The sequence below is a fragment of the Diadema antillarum genome, unplaced genomic scaffold (genome assembly GCF_040938485.1).
Source record: "Diadema antillarum isolate AM-2024a unplaced genomic scaffold, OU_Dant_1.0 seq00000437_RagTag, whole genome shotgun sequence".
Lineage (NCBI taxonomy): Eukaryota > Metazoa > Echinodermata > Echinoidea > Diadematoida > Diadematidae > Diadema > Diadema antillarum.
The window spans coordinates 957,778-984,553 of NW_027271414.1; the positions used below are offsets into that span (position 1 = coordinate 957,778).

Genomic DNA, 26,776 nt, shown 5'->3' on the forward strand with positions numbered 1-26,776 from the left:
TCGACATTGACTTAAAAACGAAGCTGTTAGCCAGAATGACTGGATGAACATTTTCACATTCATGAGGAGCTGTTGATAGAACCTGTCTCTGAACTATGACATATCAACTATTCTGACGGACCACATAAATATTAATATACGCCCTATAGGCCTATAGTAGATAGGCCTGCATTTCACCAGTAAGAAAATGAAGATAGACCTAAATTTTAAGAAATTTGGTAAGTTTAATATTTTTGTGTCCATTATGAATGATTTGTGTTCAAAACAGAAGATCTCTTTCCATTATAGTAGGCCTATAGATGTAGTCCGGTGAAAGTAGTGAAAAATATTGGCTTTGATGATGGGATGAGCTTTTCGTTTTACTGACATATTATTCAATAGTTTCATTTCGTACTAGTATGTTCGTTTTATTTTCCTGCGAAGTGGGTTGCAAAGTATACAAGTATAGTCAAACCTGTCTATAGCGGCCACCCAATTAATGGAGACGAGAAAAAGTGGCCGTTGTGGACAGGTGACCGCTACAGACAGGGTGGTGAACGTGTTTTTTTTTTTTTCTCTTGAGGGAATTGTGTTTAGTCGTCGTATACGGTAGGTGGCCGCTATAGACGATGGTCGCTATAGACAGGTTTGACTGTATCATTCAATTGTTACATACATTTTTAGCAGGGCCGACACCGTGATCCACCAGTGTGCTCATCATTATTCGGGCTTTGAGGAAGACTAATTCGTCCACGTCAACACGGTTTTTGTGTGCTTTGGTTTTGGGTCGAAGTAGACGCTACGACATCGACGAAAGGGACTCGATATCTCAAGAACCTCGCCGAGCCAAGCATCAACTTTTTTCAGCTAGAAAGAATTGAATTGAGTTTCAATCATGTTGAAAGCAGTGATACTTATTGGAGGACCTCAAAAAGGTAATCAAAAGAAGCATAGATTACGAGTAAATTTATGCAAAACTATAGTGTAGTCCCATACATTAGAACTTGTGTGTTGTTATTGTCGGTACTTGCTTACAAGTCAATTACAATACAACACAAAGTATCTGCTGATCTGCTGTAGACACTAAGTCTAAGGCTGATCGCTGAATTATTTATTAATCACTAGACAAATCAGATAGGAAGTACCGGCAACGACAGACTCAATGCACGTTATGCATACAAACAGTAAATTTAATCAGGTTACTCTTACGACCAGCTGACGACTACGACTCTACTAGTACTAGTACACAGTACAGTACGTCTCTAGTACGACGCGAGGCCTTGGCTTTATCATTGTTTATGTTATTGCTAACATGTTAGCACTTTTTTTAGTCTTTTAACATTTAATCTATTATAGTATTAAAGATTAAATTGGAGTTCTAATGTTGATAAAGCGTGTTGCCCTTTTTTGACCGCCCATGCCAAAAACTGACACCTAGATTTCGCGCAATAAAATTGTTACTATTACTGTATTATGCTGATAAGAAATGCAGCTGCAGGGATGCAGATAAAGTATGTGTGTACACTTACCAATCACCAACCTAAGGATATACTTGCAAAATTTTAGTTGAGGTATAAAGAGATTTAATTGTGGAAGCAATTTAGTGAGCATGATTCGACTGCCGACACCCACCGTTCAATCGCCTGCGCCCACCGTTCGACCGCCTATGCCCATGCTTCAACGTATTACTAAACGCCGTACGCCTATGAATGGATTAGCGCTCGTACAGCTCGTGCCATGATTCTAGCGCGATTCGAGCGTGGTAATCGATATACACGCTATAATTTATACTCAGTGTGAGAGATTTGCGTTCACATATATGCGCATATTCAATGCACCTACTTTTATGTTGAGCAATGGCGAATCTCGCAAATCCTGGCACGGGTGGCAAGCAATATATAAATAGCGTGTAAACGCAGAAGCTACATGTATCTCAGAAACTGCTGCCTCCATGGCTGTAGGTGTACAGGCTGCACATGTTCAATACAGATAAACTGACTAGTAACTTCGAAACTTTATACCATCACTGTTTGACTTTGAGTGCATAAACACGTTTAATCGAATCCATCAACATGAATGGCATCAAATCTAATGTCAATGAAGTTCTTTTCCCTGCATAATTAAATTTAGTTAATGTCATGGACTCATGGTCATAGATGTCATAGTTGCTATGTCATACCCTTAGACAATACTGTAAAACATGATATATTCGCGGCATGAATTTTTCGCGAATTGGAGCCGACGGCCTTTTTTTCGACATGAAATTTTCGCGAACTGCCACTGGCATTCAATGCATATAGTGTAGACAAGAAATTTTGCGTGCATTTTAATTTTGCGAATCTTGGCGCTCGCGAAATTCGCGAAATTAAAATGCACGCGAACATTCCTCGTTTTACAGTACCATATCATGGATGTCATAGACTCAGGGATCTCGCCAGCGTATATCACCCTTGTCGGCCCCGACAAGCGTGCGGTTTGAAGAAGCAATTGCCGACAAGGGTAAAACTTGCCGACAAGGGTAACACCACGCGTGAACTTGCCGACAAGGGTAACTTGCTTGACGAGCTAAGTTCGGACCAATTTCTCGCCTTTTTCAGTCTTTATTATCTGGCTAGAAAAGAAGCTAGATGTTGAAAGCAGCAGCAGTTTACATACTTATACAAGTGCAAAAATTTACCCACGCAGTCATCGCACCTATCACAACAACGCGGCTCAACAGAGCGACGTACTAGCTGATACCAGGGAGGTCTCACCTCCCTGCTGATACACACCACATCACACACTTGCTCACTCACATGCGCTCTGATTTGGGATCCACACACACATGCACAAGCACCCAGCCGGCCACTTACAGCCGCCTTTGCGTGTACAACGGTACAGTGTATTGTGAGAGGGAGAGAGAGGACGGAAAGAGAGGGTTGGAGGCCGAAGGAGGCTGAGGAAGGCTGACACGTGCTCGCTTGTTGTCACGCTTGTTGTCGGGTTACGCAAAAACAAACGATATGAAATGCATGCCCCCCTCCGCCAAAGGTTGTATTTTTTTTTTTTTTTGGCTGCTTTGGTTTGTTTGTTAGTTTGTCTGCCTGTCTGTCTCTTTTTTCGCAAAATAAGTCAAAACTTGGGAACAGATTAGGATGAAATTTTCAGGAACAGTTGGTTGGTAAAATGGCGCAATGAACAGATGATTAAATTTTGATAGTGAGCAGGATTTATAATACCACCGAAATTCACCGCCAGGATCCAGGATCTTTAGACTTTGTTTCCTATATTTGAAAGGATTCGTATCAATTCTTTAGGAAGCTGGCCATCGGCAATGACACAAAATTAGATGCGTTCAAAGCATTGCCGCAGAGAGAAAATTAACTCCATTTTTCGTTAAAAAAAGAAAAGAAAAAAGAACTTGCGATGGAGTAAGCAAATGCAAATTGTTATTTAGGTTTTGGTAGTTTCAGTGGGTTATTTTTTTTTTTAATCTAAAAAGCCATGCGTTCCATTTTAGCCTTTTCAATTTCTATGGATTGTAAACGTCATTCGTGAATATTCCATTTTCCTTCTCCGGGCCGAAATTTATAGTAATTCTGTCATGATGGTCTTTCAAGTTCAACGTATACGTAATGCTCCACGTGCTTCTGGCTTGGGTTTGTTAAAAGGTGGGTTAGGGGGCCTTCACGGGCAGAAAATAAATGATGATCATTCATCAATGTTCCCAGTTGGTTTACCTGCTATGTACACGCTGTTTACGACCACTGAAGCAAGGTGGCAGTACGCGCGACATTCTTTATCTGACACCTGGCTTTCGTGGAAATTTCATGGAAATTTCCACAAGCCATGATATCAAGTTTCCCCACTGCTTGAGGTCGTGCTTTTTTTTATTCTTCATTACGAACATCAATTTGTTCAACTTGAAAAGTGTAGATAATTTGCTTTGAGGACGTGTTTCTTTCTTCTTCTTTTTTTTTTTCATTGCAGCATCGGTAACATTTTGTTTTGTTCATCGTCCCTGCATGGCAGGGGTTCATGGGAGGAGAACGATAGGAATGACTGGGGAGAAAATAAACTGAAAGAAGGAAGCATCTTTTGAGCGAGCTGTCTTTGTTTTTCTCTACACCAGCATCAGTTATCGCCACCAAGATTCATTCTTTTTTTCGTTACTCCGACAGATTAATGATAAAATGATGCTAGATTCTTTATTCTGAAGGTTCGTTAACCCAAAAATGATTAAGAAAAAATGTCCGTTCATTTCACGACGAAATCAGTTTTGTTATTTCGAACGTTCTGCCAGTGAAATTTCGGAATAAAACGACGGCACAAAACAGCGTGTTTTCGTACTCTAAGGGTCTGTTATTCCGACAGAAGTAGTAATGATGAAATAATAAATTGTAGATTCTTTATTCTGAAGGTTCGTTAACCGAAAATTGAATAAAGAAAAATGTCCGTAAATTTCAAAACGAAATCAGTACGTCATTTCAAACGTTTTGCCAGTGAAATTTGGGAATAAAACGACTGCCCCAAAACACTCAGTTGCAGTTTTCTTACTCTGAGGGTTCGTTACTCCGACAGATTAATGATAAAATAATGCTAGATTCCCTATTCTGAAGGTTCGTTAATCCAAAAAATGATTAAGAAAAAATGTCCGTTCATTTCACAACGAAATCAGTTTTGTTATTTCGAACGTTTCTGTCAGTGAAATTTCGGAATAAAACGACGGCACAAAACAGCGTGTTTTCGTACTCTATAAGGGTCTGTTATTCCGACAGAAGTAGTAATGATGAAATAATAATAGATTCTTTATTCTGAAGGTTCGTTAACCGAAAATTGAATAAAGAAAAATGTCCGTAAATTTCAAAACGAAATCAGCGCGTCATTTCGAACGTTTTGCCAGTGAAATTTGGAATAAAACTGCCCAAAAAACAGTTGCACTTTTCTTACTCTTAGGGTTCGTTACTCCGACAGATAAATGAAAAAATAATGCTATATTCCTTATTCTGAAGGTTCGTTAATCCAAAAATGATTTTAAAAAATGTCAGTTCATTTCACAACGAAATCAGTTTTGTTATTTCGAACGTTTCCGTCAGTGAAATTTCAGAATAAAACGACGGCCCCAAAACGGTTACAGTTTTCTTTTACTCTGAAGGTTCGTTACTGCGAAAGAATAACCGTATAATACTTTAGATTCTTAATTCTGAACGATCGTTAATCGGAAAACGATAAAGAAGAAATGAAAACGGTTACAGTTTTCTTACCCTCAGGGTTCGTTACTCCGAAAGAATAATGGCAAAATAATACTCTACATTCTTAATTCTGAATGACCGTTAATAGAAAAATTATAAAGGAGAAAATATTCGTTTATATCCAAACGAAATCAGTTTTGTTATTTCGAATGTTCTGCCAGTATAATTTCGGAATACAACAACGGCCCCAAAAGGGTGTTTTCTTATTCTGAAGCAATCACGATGATAGATGATAGATTCCTTTCTGAAGGTTCGTTGATCGGAAAATAAAAAATAAAAAATGTTTGTTAATCTTCGAACGAAATCAGTTTTATTTTGAACATTCATCTGTAGTACCGACCTTTGGTGTTGTTGTTGTTTTCGATTACAAACCTTCGAAGTACTCATGAATCGTTTCATTTTATGATTAAACAAACCTTCGGAATAATGACCATCATTACATTTTTGTATGATATCTCTTTGATGTCACGGCCAAACTACCGCAGTATACCCAGAAAGGAAAGTGCAACCATGTCCCGAAAGTTCTCGATCGCTTCTCGCGCATCTGCATGCAATAGGCCTACCACGTGGTCGAGCAGACGGCGAGAAAGCAACACGGCGCGCGTAGTTGCGATGCAGAGACGGCTAATTATTGCAACAGTGAAACAGGAAAGGCCTAAAAGAAATCGGAACCTCCACCATCGGCACCTACTTCTCTTTCATTTATTATTTAGGAACTGCCGCTAACAAAAGGTATGGAGTTTCTGCATTGTGTCTGTGAGAATATGCCCCTCACAACGTTCATTACATCTCCGTGAAAATGTCGCATTTAGTGGCATTTTAGCGGCGATTCATCTGTGTTGTATTGAGCATTTGCAAGGCTTCCGCGCTTCGCGCGGGAGGGGGAACCCCCCTCCCGTACCCACCCCCAGAACAGCGCACATAGATGCCGACAAGCGTGAAGAAATTCCTGGCGAGAACCCTGGACAATGCCGTATTTTAACAAGTTTGCACTAATTTTATCAGTGAAACTGATATCTGTCAATAATATCACTTCAGCCACAATAATTGAAACATACACAGGTGCTTTGTTTAAGTGTAAATGTGATTTCTGTATGATTCACCAGTTTACTTGTCAATAGATTCCCCCACTTTGCATTTGATTCAATAAAAGGTACTCGCTTTCGGCCACTATCATTGGAACTCCCGAAGCCGTTGTTTCCTGTTGCTGGCTTCCCCATTATATACCATCACTTGGAGGCATGCAGCAAGGTAACAAATGCTTTTTGTATGCATATATAGAAATATATATAATATATTTTTCACTTTGTCTTTCATTCATTTTGCATATTGGCCAAGGGAGAAATTTACATTCTTTTCCTGGCATTTGTGCAGTTTTCAATTACATGTGCTCAGATAGCAAGTTCAAATATATACCAGCAATCATGTAATGACAGTCTGTCAAAAGTCAAGAACTTTATCCATCCTCAGTTGGATGCTTGAAGTCACACAAATTTTGATTGGAAACATCAAGTGCAATATAATATTATGCACAGGGGTAAAAAAGACTTTGTTCTCTCTTGGAGAGCATCAGTGAAAGGAATTTTTATTTGTTTACACATATCTAAACAGAATTGGTGGCGATAATGTCTGGAGCATTTTAGCAAAAGGTTTAAATGGTACTGTAATATCTAGTAAAATTGTATCAAGGAAGTTGCAGCAGCAGTATTTCAGCTGAAATGGCATGTTATGAAGACCTTGAAACAGCAGTTCTGATCATGTAGATTTCAAGTGATTGGCAAATAAGTTCTGATATTAAAGGTTCTGGGAATGCTAATGCAGAATCTGTGTCACTTTTCTTATAAATTCAACCAAACAATCAGCTCTTTTGTCATTGGGTTGCATATTATTGTATTATTATATTACCCGGTATCCATGATACAATATACCCAGTAAAGTCATAAAAAACGTATAAACAGCTCTCATGGGGGTGTTAAAAAAAAAGTGTGTGAATTCACTATAAAAAAATAAAGCGCTTATAGAGTATGTGTATATTGTACATAATTGGCAGAATATTTTTCTTCTGACATGTTGCAAGTCTGATTACCACACCACCATCATATGCAGCTGTTTACTCTGCTAAAATGTTATTTGCAATTTTGTATTTGTGACGTACTGTCCTTTACAGCTGCCAGACCTACAAGAAGTCATGCTAATAGGGACATACCAGCCCACAGATTCCCTCAACAGATTCATCACCTCAATACAGCGGGAATTCAAATTCAACGTAAGGTAAGTGAAAGCAAGTGTTGAGGAGGATTACACACACTTTCTCAACATGTTGAGGATGAGTCCCGAGTGTACTCAGGCAAGTGTCTATGGGAAATGCATGTGGAAGCAAATATCAGCCAGTCCTCAACGGGTTAATATCCGAATTTCAGTGGAAGGATTATGTAATCCTAACAAGTATTCATCTGTGTTTAACCCAGTGTATTGTAATAGAGTACATGCATACCAGCAGTTCTACTTTGGGTGGTTACTGGAATCTCACATTCATGCATTATTCATGACTTCCAGTATACTATGCAGGTGTTTCTCTGGCACTTTTCCACTGAGTTGAGTCTTTGACAAACTGGCAGGGCAGCCACACCGTAGTATCTGGTTCTTTCATTTCTGTATGGATGTGATACATATTCCAGATACGATATCTTAGGATCAATAATGCTAATGCTTTCTGGTTTTTCCTCTCTCACAATGTTTCTTCTTCACTATAGGTACCTTCAAGAGTACACAGCCCTTGGAACGGCAGGTGGACTCTACCACTTTCGGGACCAGATCCTGACGGGCCAGCCCAAGGCGTTCCTGGTCTTCAATGGCGACATCTGCTGCAAGTTTCCCCTGGCTGAGATGTGGGCCTTCCATGAGCAGGTTGCTGAGAGTGTCCACTACACCATGCTGTCCACTGAGGTGGGTCACTGTACTTTCTGTTTACTGGGGGATGGGGTGAGGGGCTGGTAGGGGTGTAGTATTGTTGATTCGTTTACATGTGTTAATGTATCATTGTTTGTAGTTTGTTTTGTTTCTTATACTGTGTTCTCCACAGACTGGTATTCATTCTGAGGGTTAGACATATAGAACTGACATTCCATGAGAACGTATGTATATCACCACAAATTTTTGATAAACTTGATGTAACTTCAGTCATCAAAAGATTTGATATTGCATGTGGAAACACAATATAAAAATGTTCTCTGATCATATTTTATGCCAGTCATTGATGATACTGTTTTTGTTAAATTGGAAAATGTTTTATGCTGTCTCTCCTTGTTTGTCGTCATTCCATGTGCCAGGCTACGAGAGACCAGAGCTTGTCCTATGGCTGTTTGGTGGAGAATGAAAACACGCACGAGGTAAGATGCTCATCTTCAATGTATTACACTGATTGATAGTATTAATACCATTGATGATGATGATGATGATGATGATGATGATGATGATGAAGATTATGATGCAGGTGATGATGATGATGCAGATGCAGATGATGATGATGATGATGGTGATGAAGCTGATGATGCAGATGATGATGATGCAGATGATGATGATGATGATGATGCAGATGATGATGATGATAATGATACAGTCTTTATTATCCAGGGTAGCCTTTTCAGAGTTACCACTGCTCTTCTGAAGGGTCCTGCCATAAAACTGTAGTGTTACCAGGTACCCATTGATACACTAGGGTAGAGAGGGACATGATGGTTATACTGTAACAGTCTTATCCAAGAGTGTAGGCACTTGGATGGGATTTGAACTCGGGACCTCCAATGAAAACTCGAGGAGTCCTATCCACTCTGCTGCAGTGTCCCCACAAATTCGCTCAACACCTCTAAAATACAGCAACAGTCCTTCACGACCCTTCCTAGATTCTAGAAAGTAAATCTGATGATGGGCAATTCCGCGGTTAGTAACGTTACATTTGAACAAATTTAGATATTTGTTTTTACTACTAAATTACCATTTATTCATTTCAAGCCAAATTTATATCAAAAACATGTTCATCATTCCCAGGTTTATGATACAGAAAAGAATGAATACAATCCAAGAAATAATAGCATTGCTATGGCAACTTAAAGGGCTGGTTAGTAACGTTACGAAAAAAGGACATGACAAAAAAATCAATGTCTTGTAACAAAAAGTGTGCAAAAATTCAAGTTACTTCAAACAAAGTGTTGCATTAATTTCAATTATTGCATCATGACAAATGTTCACACAATGTTTTTTTAGCAGTTCGACCAATAATTTCTTAGCTAGACCCCCAAAAGCATGGTTAGTAACGTTACGGTTTAATAGTAACGTTACATTTGTCCGGAGTAATTCCGCAGGTCATTTCACCCTTTTGTAATTGACAAAATGTCACATGACTTCTGGAGTATTTAAATGTATTTATCTCTTACCCTTTAGCAAAACTTTGAGGAAAAAATTTCAAAGGAACCCACTGTAATTTGCATTTAAGTGAATTTCAGCATCCCCAGTCCCACATGTACATTTTAAATGATGGTTTTAGATCTCGCGAAATCAATCAATACGAAAGATAAAATCTACTGAATTTGAAAGACCTTTATGATTGGTGAACATCCTTGGCATTAGTTGATACCTAGATTAAAGAGTAAGATAAAGAGGCACATTTCTTTTATCCATGTCATGTCCACCTAACTGCGGAATTGCCCTGAAGGAGTTTGGTATCCAGCAAATGAATGTGCATCACATTGCAGGTTTTTCTGAGCATCTAAGTTATTAAGTTTGCTCCCAATTTCAACGTACTACCTGGTGGAGAGAAAGGGGGGTGCATGGGGAGAAATGGCTGTGGTCTCAATATTCACAGATCAATAATAGGCATTAAAATAGCAGTAATACTCCTGTGAGTTTACATGAACCTTGAATCATGCAATCTGTGTAACTAAAATGAATGTTGCTCATTATATTTCCACATAAAATATCAGCTAAAATACCAAATTCTACTATTTGTTCATTTGTTCAAAAGCATTACAGACAGAAAATACTGATGATTTGAGAGGAAAAGGAATAGATATATGCAAAGTTGTATTGATGTCATTGACAGAACTGAGGAGAAGTAATGTCAGCACTCACTACAACAAGCCAAATGTTTACACGACAATTTTCTGATTTTGTGCAACAGGTGATGCATTATGTTGAGAAACCTCAGACGTTTGTCAGTTCCGTCATCAACTGTGGACTGTACATCCTACAACCAGAGATCTTCAAGCACATTGGAAAGGCCTTCCAGCAAAACCAGGATGAGGTGTACAAGTGAGTACTCTCTGCTGGAATAACTGACTGACCTTTGTGTCTTTTAAACGATCTTGATCGCTTGCATGTATTTAAAAAACAGAAAGAAAAAATGCTATATTCCTATTTGCCCAGGATCAAATTGTGCTTGGGCGTGTAGCATTTTGCTTTTAGTCTTGATAATGAGTGTTGTGCTGATTATAGTGATATGATTTCTCATCATTGTATCTGATTTTCTGATTTTTCACTGAAAGGTGTTTGAAAATTTGCTTTGCTAACCTCTGGTACTGCTTATTTGTTTTCTTTCACAAGCATGACACACAAATATACCATGGTGTAGCAATTTACAAAACATGCACACAAACACATTTTTTTTTTTTCAATAGTATTCTTTAGATCCCACTCAAGTGATACCGGAGACAGTAATTTAAACTGGGATAACTGTACAAAGTGACAACATTACATAATTTGGTCATAACTATAAAAAAAAAAAAAAAAAATCTGTCCTTTTTCTCTTTAGCGGTAGTATTTTTGCACAGTAAAAGTACATGTAGAAATCAATATACGTTGTATATATAACATACTTTACTTCTTCACAAATCAAAGCATTTAATAAACAATCCTAATAAACAATCCTAGGTTACTACCTGCTCACAGACAGGTAAGTACAAGGAAAAAGAGAATACAATGGACCATTACAACACAGTTGACAAGGACACAAATATATTCATACATTTACAAACGAACATAATACATTTGATCAGCTGTTTCAAGACATAAATGAATATTAAAGGGACTGTACAGTACTCCGTGAGGTGGGGATTCATGTTTTGAACATTCCTAAGTGAGATAATGAGAAACCTCTTATGAAATATGAAAGAGCATGTAATTTTAAGAAGGATTCAACATTTATTTGTTTTTTTGATGAAAATTGGCCCTGAAATGGCTGAGTGAAATATCCAAAAAAGCGATCCTAATAAAACTGACAGGCCATGACTTTCATTGGGATCCCTTTATTTTTCATTGTTTTAGATACATCAGTCATTTCAAAACCGATTTTCATCAAACAAACTTTTGATCCCCCTTAGAATTGTATGCTCTTTAACATTTCATGGAGTGGTTTCTAAATATCTCGCACAATGTTACAAGCTGTATCCCCACCTCAACCAGTACTGTACAGTCCCTTTAATGACTGAAGAACATGCACACATGTACACACCCACACAAACCCATACATATGTGCTGCATTGATAGAGGATTGTAAGTGTATGGTTATCAGGTATATTTTATCTTTCTCCTACAGTGGGGATCCCCTCTTCCCATCCAAGGACACAATAAGACTGGAGCAAGACATCCTTGCGCCCCTGGCCAGCACTGGGCAACTCTTCACCTACAAGACCAACAATTTCTGGAGCCAGATAAAATCAGCAGGGTAAGACAAGACATCATATTTCTGAAAAAAAAATTCTTTGTGTGACGAATGACATCCTAAAGAAAACCAGAATAGTATACTGGTCCAAATTATACAATACCTAAAAAGATTCTAGCTATCTGATTAATTGACTGCTCATCACGTGACATACAGTTAAAGTACCATTGCACACTATTGCTGGTCAGTGTGCAATTTTAGTTGATCAGTTGTGGATATTGCACTCTGATGTCACCCATTTACATTTACTCCCATGATAGGGTCATAACCAACTCAGAGTTTTGTACCATTGCATGCCTCTGACATCACAGTATACAGACTTTTGCTGTGCGTTTTCATTCACTTGTTTACCGTCAACAATGTCAGCCGATCGCTTTTGTGTACAACTCCATACAATTGCGTCACTCTGTGCCTTTCAGGAAAAATGATTGCCATTTACGTATTATTTTCAAGAATCGGCATGGACTATGTTATGTTATTCTATGAAGTTGAACATGTGTGTTAGAATAAAGTATGATTGACAATCACCTGCCTTGCCTGTCTAGGTCAGCAATCTATGCCAACAGGCTCTACCTAAGCCTCTACCACGAGACACATGCAGATCGGCTGGCAAAGAATGATTTGGAGACCGGTCCGGAAATACGAGGTGACGTCTACATTCACCCCACAGCAAGCGTGGATCCATCATCCACAGTGAGTTGAACAAACTACACATATGCGCACATTCAATATTCATATCGCTCTTCTCCGGCAAAGATGTAAAGACGACTTGAAGAAATTAATCAAGTTGAGGAATGGAGACCCAGTAAACGTGATGATACAGAATGTCTGTGGATGAGATATCTTAATATTAATTGCTTTACATAAATAAATACTGGTAGGCAATTGGTCATAATACAATCACATGACTAGTGCAGTCAGGTTCAAAGTCGTTATATTGCGAGCAAAGACGTCACATCCGGTAATATGATTCCAGTGTTTGATTGGCTGCCAACAGGGCTAGAATGAAATGTTGTGTATTTATGTAGACCACATGATGTAACATACTGGTACTGCCTTCACTATTGTAATACTGTATAATACTTGACAGTCCTCAGGGAGTTATACCGTATGCCCAAAAAAAAAAAATTACAACGGGACCTTCCGCAACGATATCTTTAAAAATAGTGAATCAATCTAAATACAAATTCTGAGTATGAAACTATAACTCATTGCCCACATATTAGAGAAAACCCCATTCGATTTGCTGCAGTGGTCAAAGAGAAATAAGGAATTTTGTAGAGGATGTCAGGAATCTCTTCCCTCCAAGTTCTGTCTGTTGTATTCACACACAAGAGCATCGAAGTGCTACACTTGAAAGAATCAGACTCATGACATGCTTTACAACAATCCACATTTCTCTGTGACCGCTTACCCAAATTGAATGGGATTTTCTGCAAAATAGAGCTAAGATGTTATATTTTAAGACCCTGAAGTAGCATTTAGACAGTTTAATCATATTGGGTTTTATCAATGCAAAATCTGATTGTAATATTTTTTGGGGACATACTGTACAATATGTATGTTCCTTGTGAGACAGTATTTTCGCCCAGCTTTTCTTTTGTTATGCCATTGGCTATGCAAACTTTGAAATTAAGCTACTCATCGTTTGCAATTTACTCAGTAAATTTACTTTCTGAGGCTACATTGCTGGCACATGGTACAAGCTAACAAAGAACTCTTACTTCTAGTCTTTTGCATGTAGAGATGGTATGCTAGAAGCATATCTACTGGTAAATCCTGTTACCCACACCCTCGAGGTTTGTTTGGATTTTGTCTCTCCTAGTTGGGTCCCAATGTGACGGTAGGACCGAATGTTACCATCGGAGCTGGTGTCAGGGTACGAGAGTCAATTATCCTGGAGGGTGCTACATTACAGGTTAGAAATTACACTACTTTCATACTGGACTGTTGCAACTGTTTGCTTCCTTTGACCTGAGTTGCCGACGCTTTGTGGCACTCGGTGACACCCGCCGACACGCTGTCTAAACTAGTGATTGTACACCGTCGCCAAGCATCGCTTGGTGTCTTTTGATGTCGGAAATTGAACGAAATTTGCACCGCGTCTCTCTCGCTGCCAATTTACCAGATACGCCTTATACTTTATGAGCTGAAAGTTTTGGTTTTATTTTTTGTGAATTTCATTAAATGCCTTTAAACTGCGAAATAACAATGCGCAAAAAAAAATTATGCAATGCCAGTACTGCATCACACACAACTACTAGGGCTCTATATTTTGGGTCCAACACACTGTGTGGGCCATGACAGCATAGTAGCATTATCGACAGCATCATGCTAGTACAGTAATTCATATGCAGAACACGCTACTTGTTTATGTACAGGAAATCACCGATTGAAAACATTTGGTAACAGTATAGTTGCTTGTTGCTCATTCCTATAAATTTATATCTTGAAAGGTGAAGTAATGGTAACTCGACCTTTGCAACTGTGAAATTAGCAACACACGAAAATGTGACAAGGAGCAATTCATGGAAATATTTGTATGCAAAAATTTTAGCTTGTACAGTTTATTTTTTTTCTTAGTACCTTTTCTCACCAGATATGTATGGACACATGTACATTAGTTTTGGTAGTTATAGTAACACAACACATGCTCAATACTGCTTGATACGTGTGGAGATCTAGTACTCAATCTACAGCAAGTCTAATGGATGAAAATGAGGTGACTTGAATGTGTGTGTAAATTTACAGGGAAATAGGAATTGCATAATTGAAGGATTCTCAAAATGTTTGTGCTAAACTTGATAGTTTTGACTTGAAAACATTGAAGCAGCTTTGGCTTGTGGTATTCAATTGGAAACATCCACCAACTATACTTGCTGAATTTCTGGGGTGAACTTTGTAAAAAATGAGGAAATCTTCACAGGTTTATATTAGATCAAAAGAAATCACATAGTGCATTGCACAGACAATCACCAAAATACAATGTATGTGCCCCAAACTTACAGGCTATGACAAACGTTAATCTATCAAAAAAGTATTTGTCTTATACGTGTATCGTTGGCATGCAGAAATTGTTACTCTTGTTGTTCTTTCCCGGTTCCAGGACCACTGCTGTATTCTTCACAGCATCATTGGCTGGAACAGCATGGTTGGGGCCTGGTCTAGGGTGGAGGGCACTCCAAACGACCCCAACCCAAACTTGGACCATGCCAAGATCGACAGCGGCACGCTGTTCAACGAGGAAGGCAAACTCAACCCTTCCATAACCATTCTGGGTAAGTGTTATCCTTGTATCTGGTAAGATAGAAACATGTGCATGCATGCTTGTGTAGATGAGTTATATATTCCTAAAGAATGATAATAATAATAATAAAAAAAACAGCGTAGTTTTTAAAAGATCACAGGAAACACATTGAAAGGAGAAGTATGTGTGAAAACCATAAGTTATGAAGAAGTCCTGTAAGCATGTAAACAAACAAGGTTTAATAAGGAAAGAAAGTGGCCTTAAACCAATACTTCTGCAATTAGATTTGTAAAGTGGATTATGCTGCTACTATATTTTCACATGCCTAGATTATGTGTATTTGTTGGCCCCTGTATGCACACATAGTCTCAAGCCAGTATTGGTGCTTTTTACCTTCATTTACTAGCCAACAGGATAGAATGGGGTTCTAGAAATTAGGGTATGGCATAACCAGCAAGAGAGAAAAATAAAATGAAATTCTCTCACCAGGTAGATGTTAGGTATATCTTTATGTCATACTCACACTGTGACTATAAAACAGATGTTTTTGAAAATTCCTACCTCCTTTCCCCTCTCGTTCACTGAAAGCATAATTCTCTGAACATTTCCAAGCAACACAATCTGATTGTGCACACTAATCCCTCCAAAGCGAAGCTTTCCTTTCTTCATCCTGTGGGCTGCAAAGATTATCTAATACTGGGTGATTCATAAATGCTGAGATTCTATCATCATGGTTTCATACATCTCTGGGATGCTCATGAGAATCTTGCTTCTGTATGGCGCTGAATGATCATGCAGCAATCATTTCATTTCTATTTAACCCACTGAATACAATTTCATTCTGTCATATCACATGCTTTCTTTTATACCAGCCTGCAGTTTCCTCATGGCTGAGCCTGCTTGGGTTAATCATTATTTCAAATACTGTAGATATGGAAAATTTTGTGGTGTGGAAGTTTTTGCCAATTTTACACTTGACTGAACTTGTGCAAGAGTATTAAAGTATTATTATGCAGATATGTGTATGTCTGGGAAATATATGATATTTACAGAAATACTCTCACCTTTGACATGATGGATAAGTAACAAACGCAAACAGAGGAAAACTGACCAGAAAGTGACGTTTTTTGAAATTGTGCCAGAGTGACAAAAAAGTTTCAACGTTACAATTCGTGCAGCAGCAGTAAAAATGGCATGAATAGTATCACATTATACATCAGAGAGTGGTATGGCATGGCTGCAACAGTGTATATCTGATGTATTGTGTGTTATACACACCTTGTCATAGGGATCTATATAAGCAGTTTGAAGTATATGAATCATAGAACATGACATTGTGATGTTCACCTGCCCCGTGGAAGCTTTGCTTGGACACTACTGGGCCTGTGACAGTTAACTAGAAGAAAATTATTTTGTTGTTGTTGTTGTTGTTGATATGATTGATTAAAACGTACATGTAGGAGAAAACAGCATTTATGTATACTATAGTATTGGTTTCTCCAGACATACACATCTCTTATCATGGTTGTGGCAATATTCAGAAGAAAATGTTTTTGTTCCTTGGATAAGTAGAGCTCTCATGTGTCACGGCATCATCTGTTTCTCATCCATCTACTATTATTCATTCTCATGCCTTCATGTTATGTATGACCCAATTCATGATCTAGGATGCAAGTTTGTGATACACCTGTAAAGGTAGATTGCAAACGATTGCAAAAGAAACAAACTGAAAAATTCTTCAGCATCTTAGCCAAAATGTACTATCTAGCCAATAAATCGCGTCAATGTGTTGATAGTGTGGTAGTCATTTACTGCGAGGTGTAAAGTGTATGGTGGCCTAAGTGCTTTGGCCCAATGCAAGAATGACTTAAGAGAGTGGGTAATCAAAGAGATATTAAATAAAAACTGAAAAGAATATAAACGTAACTCTGTACAAAGTTTGTGAAGAACTATATTTGAAAATCCCACTTCTTCTTTGCAGTGGATGGTTTAACCCTTGCATGCTGAGGTGCTATGCTTTATTCCAAAGTCTTTTCATTTAGCATTCAGTAACTCCTCCAAACTAAATTGAACCTAGTTGTGCGGGAAACTGTGCCCACTCAACTGTGGCAATGTGCCTTGGTCCAAGGGGAAGGCCATGGTGACACAATAGGGATTAGGGGATTAGATAATTTCCATCGAGGGGATTAGATAATCTCCATTCATTGAGAATTAGGTTATCTGTGCTGATAAAGCACTCCAGCTTATGCACCAATTGGCAAATGAAGTACAGTAAGGGTGAAGCCTGTATTCAAACTTACTGAATATTGCTGTTTACATTTCATATTTTGATCAATCACAAAACGTGTGAGCACTGTTGTCGCTGTAATGTTGGCTGGGTCTGAATTTTGGCTAGTATCAACATTTCTAAGAAAGAGCCTTTGAATTAGGAAGTACATTGTAAGCAGCAAACCTGTTAAATGTTTGGAGTATAAAGCTCACACTTCTTTCAATTGGCTCCTCACTGAATCAAGCAAAAGCTACGATATATCTATCACAAAAACACCACTTACATCTATACATATCTTCTTCTTGTGGAGCCATGGTTTAATGATAGTTAAATAAGAGTACTGAAATCTAATCTGGTGATTGGGCATTAAGACTATGGGCAGCTTGGGAGAACCAGATTTTAGAGGAGAATGTATTAAAACCTGCGAGCTCGTTGATTACCAGGACTTGAGCATAATTCATATCCTGACAGTTAATGTAGATACATGGTATCCACTCCATAGCATTGCGGACATTGATAGTTTATTACATTGTACATCTATCAGCTGCTTTGTGCAAGTCGTATCACAACTTTTACAAGGTAGGGAAGAAAAAAAATAATTAAAAAAAGACCCTCTGGCACTTTTCTGGAGATACAATTTTTGTACATACTGTACACCAGTACCTCAGACAATGTTTGGAATCTTCTGACAAAGTAGAGGAAGTAAACATCTATGCCTGCAAAGTTAATCAAATTTAGTAATCTCTTTGACAACACAAATGATGAACTATGCAACAGAAGAGACATTACACTCTGATGATTAAACAGGACAAATTTTACCTGTCCAAGGCTGACAGAGGTCATCAAGTTCCAGCATTTAAGCTGTCACGATAAGCCATTTCAGAGTTGGTGTGTGTACACATGGGTACGAATGACCTTTCTTTTCTTCAGTTGGTCAGGCACATCACTCGTTTCAAATTGACAGAATGCAATAGCTTGCCCGACATAACAATTTGATGGAATTCATCAATCATGTTCGAAGGATGAACTTTCGTTGGTCAGGTGACCAGGATGGTCCATATTAACATGTGGGAGAGCTTCCATTTCATTGTATTGTTTTGAATGCATAAACAAACTTTTTTTTTTTTTTTGGGGGGGGGGGTTAATATTGCCAAATACCAGGCTTGCTGTCAGGCAGATGTACTGGCAAGCACCATTTATAAGAATTACAGGAATGATTAAAATTACATCACAGATGCTTTACGGTAATATCTCAATGAATTTAAAGCCAATGTGTCTGTCACTGCAAATTACCTTTTTTTCTGCTCATGTGCAAACTGGAACCATGAACTGTCTCATTTTCCTTTGATTTGCCTGGTTTTTGCTTGGACTTTCACTGATCTGATGCTTGCCGTCATGGTTTTCAAAAAAACGAAAACATCATGGGGATTGATATTTCATTGTTCAATATCTAGGGATGAATGCACTGTACAGTATGTCCCCCAAAAAATTACAATCAGATTTTCGCATTGAAAACTCCCAATATGATTAAACTGTCTAAATGCTACTTCAGGGTTTTAAGATATAACATCTTAGCTCTATTTTGCAGAAAACCTCATTCAATTTGGTTATGCGGTCACAGAGAAATGTGGCTTGTTGTAAAGCATGTCATGAGTCTGATTCTTCCAAGTTTAGCACTTGGATGCTCTTGGACTGTGAACACAATGGACAGAACTGGGAGGGAAGAGATTCCTGACATGCTCTACAAAATTCCTCATTTCACTTTAACCACTAAATCAAATTGAATGGGGTTTTCTGTAAGATGTGGGCAATGAGTTATAGTTTCATACCCTGAAATTGTATTTGGATTGATTCACTATTTTTAAAGTTATCATTGCGGAAGGTCCCATTGTAAATTTTTTGGGGGGGGCATACGGTAGTGGTCATCTAATCCTATCTATACACTTACTAGACCCACTGAGCACTGTCTTAGTTGATATTTAATCCTCATTCATTTCTTTTTGCTGCTATTAAAAGCAACTCTCTCACCCGCTATTGATGCTGGGTTGTTGGTTTACTGTGCATTATTTTTTTTTTCAGATACAATTCACATTTTTGCTCTGCCCTTTTTCCCCTGCAAAGCATATGGACAAGTATGATACGCTCTTGTTTATTTTATCCTTTGAATGAAGATAACATTTACATTTTGCCATTCTTTCTCCATAGTGCAGTTGGCTAGAATTCGGAGCATCATTATCTTGAGTTCGGTGTTTTAATTCTCCAATCTCTAGAAGTATACTACTGGTATATGAAATGTCAGATAAAGTTTTGTGATGGATTGCGTCCAGTTAGTTTTTTGAGAAACAGAGTGGATTACTTGCCCAAACACTTCATTGTAACATGTGTCCTAAAGCTCATAAGTTCGTTAATTTGTAAAAGCCATTATTAGACCAAGAAATTAACACAGTGGGGCAGTTGAGGTCAAATTTTTAATATTAAAACATATCAATTGAATTCTTTTCTTTCAGCCAAGTAAGCATATTTAGCTTCTTTCAGCCAAATCAGCATATTTAGCATTTTTGTCAGCTTCCATGTCTGTTAATTTCATCCAGGTCAAGAACACATTTCATTGTTTCAATTATATCATGATAAATGTATTGTGTATTAATGTATCACTGTATTGTATGTATCAATGCATACATACTGTGAACGAGGATAACATGTTTAGTCTATCAGAGCCAGTTCAGTGTATTAGTTGAAAAAAATGAATAATAGGTATGAATTACTGTATCTGTAGTGATAAGCAAATATTGAGCAGGGACTGTGTCAAAATAGTCTTCTCTGTATTGTAGTTCTAAAACAAAACAAAATTAATTATTTCAAGCTTGTTGAACACAGTCATGTCAAAGTAATCAATACCTTGATTATCAGACGGAAAGAAAAAAAGCCTGCCTGTCAAAGATTTGTCATGGAAATTTCTTTTTTTTTTTCTTTCTCTGAAACAATGCTTCTTAATATGTTATACAATAAGTGTTTCTGATATCAAAGATGTACATTGTGTGTACAGGGTGATAGCTTAAATGCTTTGTTCCACATTCCAATATATGCAAATTAGAGAGTATGTTATTCTCACCCTACAATTTTATTGAGAAATATGTATCATGGTCATTCATCATTATTATTATGAAGCTTTTCCTGAAAAGTGGTCATATTGTAGGATTATCACTATGCTTTGTCATGTATCTGTCTTGGGATGATTGAAGATTTCAGTGTGTATATTCATCAAAGGGTTCCCAAATTTATGGGATCACATGCAGTATCTGTCTCATGAAATGTGTGACTATAAGATCTCCTGACTAACCTATGACTAACCCGTGTGTAGGTGGGAACGTGGTCATCCCGCCAGAAATCGTCATCCTCAACTCCATAGTCCTGCCGCACAAAGAGCTGGGTTACAGCATCAAAAACCAGATCCTACTCTAGGTATGATGCCTCGTTGCCTGGTGACAGTATCCTAGCAACCCTCCTCCATCCTGCCCTGATCCCTGGTCCAACTGGGTCCTCTGGGCTACTAAACACACCAAAATGCAAAGTTTAGCAAGCATACATTACACTTTCATCAGTCTGATACTCTATGTTAGTTAATACCACCTTCTGGGCAACTAAACACCAAAATGCAAAGTTTGGCAAGCATACTACATTACATCTACATTAGTAATTGAAGTTCGTATCAAAGCCTTTTACAGTATCCACCTTCTTGGGTACTTAACACACCAAAATGCAAAGTTTTGCAAGCATACATTGAATCTACATTAGTCCTTTACTTGAAGTTAGTATCATAGCCTCTTACAATATCCATCTTCTGGGCTACTAAACATGCTAAACATATTATGCAAAGTTTTGCAAACATACATTACATCTACATCAGTTTTTTACTTGGTGCTAATAACTTAACAGCCTCTTACAGTATCCACCTTCTGGGCTGCTAAATACACCAAAATGCAAAGTTTTTCAAGCATGCATTGCATCTACATCAGTCTTTTATTTCAAGTTAGTAAGCCTTTTACAACATCCATCTTCATTTCTGACAAAATTTTATCTGCAGTGGGGGTTTGGTATTAGAATAGCATGATACCTCAACTGTGGCAGAAGTTTAATAGCAACAAATTAAAGCATTTATACATCGCCTTTGACCATTCATAGTCATTTGGTATCTTCCTATCTTGCTCTACTAAAATTGTCTAGATCTCATTGGCTAAAACTTCATCAGGTCATATGAATTTGATATTTGGATATATCTGGCTTTTGAGCTGTCATTTAACTCTTCTTGCAATAGTTATCTTTCTCTTCTAAAGAATTTGCATGTATTGATGCCACAAATTTGCCGCCATGGCCATTAATGTCTTAAGCTTTAATAGTATGCAATCAACCCATGTCTGTTTGGGACCCCAACCTCCCCCAGTTTATTTCCAATGTCACAACTGCTGTATTTCAGACTGTTACCTGTCATTACATGATTGCATTATTATGAACAAACAAGGTGAAAGATATCAAATGAGAAAAATAGTCTCTGTGACGACACCATGGTACAGCAACAGAAACTGAGAAGAGGACTTATGACCCATAGTCAGGGACCCAAGTTTCCCCATCTACCATTCCCCCTCACCCCCCCCCCCCCCCACACACACACACACACTCAAATGCACACAAGACACACACACCGACAATTTTACGCACTTGTGCGATAATTCAAACATCACTGAAAATGTTGAAAATGGTTTGCCACTTGGACTGCTCCAGGAAAAGTAAAAAGAAAGAGAAACACTTATATCAAAAAGAAGAAAAAATACAAAAGCAAAACAAAAACCATTCCTATTTATGAAACACTGTTTTAAACTCATCTGTTGAAAAATAGCAAGTCCATCAATTTGAAAAGGAATTGCCACGGTGGTGTTGTGATTGATCCGTAGGGTTGGGAGAAATTTCAAGTTTGTGGGTGATGATTTGAAGAATTTTAGAGTTGAAGCCAAACAAGGTAACCATCTTGCACATAATAAAGATGAATCAGGGCTATTTTGCAACCAACTTTCCCCACATACTCAGTACTTCATAAACTTGGAAAACAGTTAAATGAAATCTCAGGGGACTCTTTGTATGTATATTAAAAGGAAGAAAATGAGTAGAATCAATCAACAGCAAGGGCCCACTCCAGATCCTACATCCCTTTTGCCGATGCATGTCTCTGTGGATGCTGTATCAAAAGATTTGTTACAAGATTTGTTTTCAGCACAGTCGCTACGTTTTTGTGTGTTTTTATAGATTTTATTTCCGAGTATATATTGTATCAGTATCAGTTGGTCATTGTTTTTAGATTGTAATTGTTTTGCATGCAAATGTTTGCTTTGGTTTTTTTGTTTCAGTTTGACTCAAGTTGTGTTGTATTAAGTTTCATATCTTGTTAATTCAATGCTAGCTCTAAGGACTTTGCTTTGTACATACATAAAGAAAAGTGCAACATTGTGATTTGTGTTTTAGAGGAGAGCATACATGTATTAATGTCCTTGTTCAGCAACTAATACTTTATTCTTTTTTCAAAGCCCTAGAATAGTAACTTTATAATAGTCAGCAGTTTTCATCAAATCATAATTTTGCCAGTATTTTTATGTCAAAGTCGCAAAGCTTTTGGTAAATTGTTTTCCTTTTTTTTTTTATTAGGAGCTTGCGTTTCATGTTTACGAAATACCTAGCTGTTCAAACTTTCTCTTTGTATAGAGTCATGGGACATTTCATATACATTGTACTTGTAGATATATCACAATCTTATTTGTATTATTTTGTTGTGTTGTACTTTACATTGCAAGCTTTATAAGATTGACAAAAATACATGACTGCTACAAAGTGAGTGGTCTTTCTCTGTACTACCTGTTGGAGCATAGAGGGGTAAAGACTTTGTAGCAACGACTACAGGTGAAGTAGCAGCTATCATCTTTGGTACAAATTTGATCAGAATCACTTGAAACTTTCTGATGGCAAAACTTTCAGCATCACATTTTCCATGTAACAGAAAGAATGTTTGTAATGTGCCATGGTTTTCTGTATTTGATGGCCAAGTTTACATGTATAGTGTCATTATTGAAAAAAAAATGTTATTACTGCAATATTACAGTACACAAGCACCTCTTTAGCTTGTCTTGGCCAATCACATCATGGGTGCAACTGTGGCTTTGTGTTTATCATCTTTCTACCATACAACTTCACTCAAGTGAATGTCAGAAGCTGGTTTTTTTCCTTTGCTGTTTCTGTTGCTTTTGTGCTGTTGAACTGTCTTGGTGATTAGAAATCTATGTTTCTAGGGGTCTAGGGCAATTGTGACCCTGCACCACAAAACAAACAAAAAGTCGCCAGACATGAATTTCTAGTTAAGACCATATTCTGAAAGAGCAGACTTTAAGCTTTAAAATGATGTATAACTAAAATCAAATGGACTCTCCTAACCCATCAAAATATTGGAAAGAAAGCACAAACTCAGGAAAAGTGTGAACTGAGAAAAGAGGCTCTGAAGCACGGTGTCTATTTAAGCGCTTAATCTTTACCAAACCGTGCTGGCTGTGCGATGAATGGGACAAAAAACAGGAAGTAAACCACCCGAGTAACAACAATGAAGGGATTATCAAATTTAACTGAAATTTAGCATGCCTCATTAACTCATGCTGTCCATAATTAATGCCAACTTTCAAAGCAGTAGCACTATCCTTTCAAAAGTTATTAGAGTTGAAAGTGAAAAGTGTGTACAAGGTTTTTCAGAAATGAAAAAAAGGGACTCTAAAGACACACCTAATCACCAAAAATGTTCGAGATAAACTGCTAAAAAACACACTTTTATGATCCCAATTTTTAGCATAATGTAAAAGAAGACTTGCTCTTTCAGAAAATATGAAAAAGTCAAGATGGGCTGGGTTGACCCATTTCACTTATTTTCAGTCCTCACGCAAAATCAGTGTGTGCGACTTTTTGTTCGTTTTTGTGATGCACGGTCACAATTACCCTGTGGACAATTACCCTAGTCCCTTCCCCTGACACTGACCCTAATCCTAATCCTGAACCTAATCCCAACCCAATCCCAACCCTAAGCCAAACTATATCCCTTAACCTTATCCTAACCCTAATCTTTACTCTAACCTTATCACAAACCAGTATTTAGCCGGGGGTAATTGTCCTCTGGGGGTTATTGCCCTGATGTGGTTCCTATTCATGTTTTGGGAAAGAAAATGTGACAGTGCTTATTTCTAAAGTTATCCTTAGTTTGCATACATACATGTACATGATCTGTGCAAAGATCATATTACACGTATGTGCAGCTTTGCTATGCTCATGTTCATTTCGCGATGAATCTGAAGAGTTTGCTTATAATCCTTCATCTTAATTACCTTGTTGTTGTTTTTTTTCCATTTTCATATTAACATCACCTTTAGTGGAGTGACCTTTTCACCTGTCTGTGCTTCTTGTTCATATCATGCTGGCACTAACCCACTCTAACTTTTAAAGCATGTTTCAATATTGATGCCTTCTTAGACAAAACTGTGGAGTGCGAATGCATGTTGACTTGCATCGATTCATGATACCCTCAACATCACTTAACTGTATGTGACCAAATGGATTTCATGATGTGTTATATATTATTTATAATAATTTTCTACTACTTTTCTTAATATTATTTGGATACATCCACACAAAACCTCCCAAACCAAGATTCTGCCAGTGATATCATATGTCAATCATTGCTACAGTAGTAATAAGAATGATTAACAAAAGACATTTGCATGCATATCTCCCTAGACTGCGTATAATTTGCATGTTTCCGTGTCACTACTAGAGTAATTTGATTAACAAAAGACGTCATGGGGAAACATGGAAATCATGCTCAGTCTATAGGGTAAGGTGCATTCCATCTGGTCTTGTGATTTCAATACACTTTGTATAAGAAAGGCAGTGACATTCTGTCACTGAAATGTAGACAAGATGATGAATTCTGCAGTAAAATTCCCCAATCAGGACTCAATGGATTAAGTAAATTTATCCAAGAGACCAAATAGCAACCTGACCATTAGACCTATCTGTGTTGGGATGATTCTACTTTAGAATGGACAGAATCACATATTGATGCATCTTTTATACAGTTCAAATTATGCAAGGCCTCACAAAATTATTTCTTTCCCTCACCAAATGGGTAGTTGGGCAAGGGTTCTGAACTTATTACAGGCAAGTGCCTACTCACATTACATGCCCAAGAGTGGGTTTTAGTAGCCCAGGGCTAGTGGAGAGAGATGGGTCTGATTGAGGATTCCTCGTCTCTTTCTCATTCCACAGGGACCAATGTGAGTATACCACCGGAAGTCATGGTCCTGAACGCCATCTTGTTGCCGGACAAGCAGCTTACGTCCAGCTTCAGGAACCAGATCCTCCTGTAGGGAGGACCCAAGAAGTGGAGTCCAGGCTCATCTGGCTCATCTGGACTGACCATCATCACCGAGAGAGAGAGGGGGAACAATCTTAACTGGAAGTAGGAGGAGCAATGTGTGACAGGTACCATGGCAACAACTGTCATACCTTTGCCTGATTCAGAGGCGGATCCAGGATTTCCGTAAAGGGGAGGCACCTTCACAAAGTTAAAGGGGGTGCAAGAGCCCTCCATCTTTTTTTTCTTTTGATTTCTTTTGTTTTGACAAAAAATAAAGGGGGGGGGGGGCATGCGCCCGGTACGCATCCTTCCCCCCGATCCGCCACTGGAGAGAGAGAGAAAAAAAAAATCTTTTAAAACAGGAAGTGGGAGGAGTAATGTGTGGCAGGTACCATGGCAACAACCATCATGCCTTTGCCTGATTGGTTGTTACCATTCGTGATATCTGCAATAACTGCAAATTGCAATTGTAAAGTTCTTGTGAGGTTGACGGCCAGAGTCGCCTCTTGTCTAGGGTATTGTGTCGATGTGTGCTGTCAGTACGCCATGTGATTGATAACTCAAGATGAGTACAGGATAATCCTCGTGGGATGAAATTAAGCATTAATCTGTCGTAGGAATTCAAATGAGTGAACAAAGGAGAATGCGGCTTTGGAGATTTTCATCTCCACTTGTGAGATGTGAGATACCTGTGAGATGATGGTTCTGATGTTGCAAACAAGCGGTAATATCTTTGGCATTTTTTCCCCCTCATACCACACTCTTGAATACTATCGATGTCACTCAATATGTGTCATAATCACAACCATACCCTCTTGTTTTCAAACGCTCAGACCAGTACTGTCTGTGGTAGCCTTTTCTTTCATTCTTTTTTTCTTTCAAAATAAATGCTGGAAAT

At 38.0% G+C, this 26,776-nt stretch overlaps 1 protein-coding gene across 1 annotated transcript; it reads left to right on the forward strand.

Moving 5' to 3' along the window:
• The first annotated feature begins 770 nt into the window (after window positions 1-770).
• On the forward strand, window positions 771-25,923 carry LOC139732570 (mannose-1-phosphate guanyltransferase alpha-A-like). The gene is made up of 11 exons (XM_071643423.1): window positions 771-914; window positions 6,364-6,461; window positions 7,378-7,481; window positions 7,964-8,156; window positions 8,540-8,599; window positions 10,387-10,517; window positions 11,800-11,928; window positions 12,471-12,618; window positions 13,751-13,843; window positions 15,032-15,203; window positions 25,788-25,923. Exons 1-11 carry the CDS (start codon window positions 875-877, stop codon window positions 25,886-25,888), a joined length of 1,269 nt encoding a protein of 422 aa, XP_071499524.1. The 5' UTR covers window positions 771-874; the 3' UTR covers window positions 25,889-25,923.
• The last annotated feature ends 853 nt before the right edge of the window (window positions 25,924-26,776 follow it).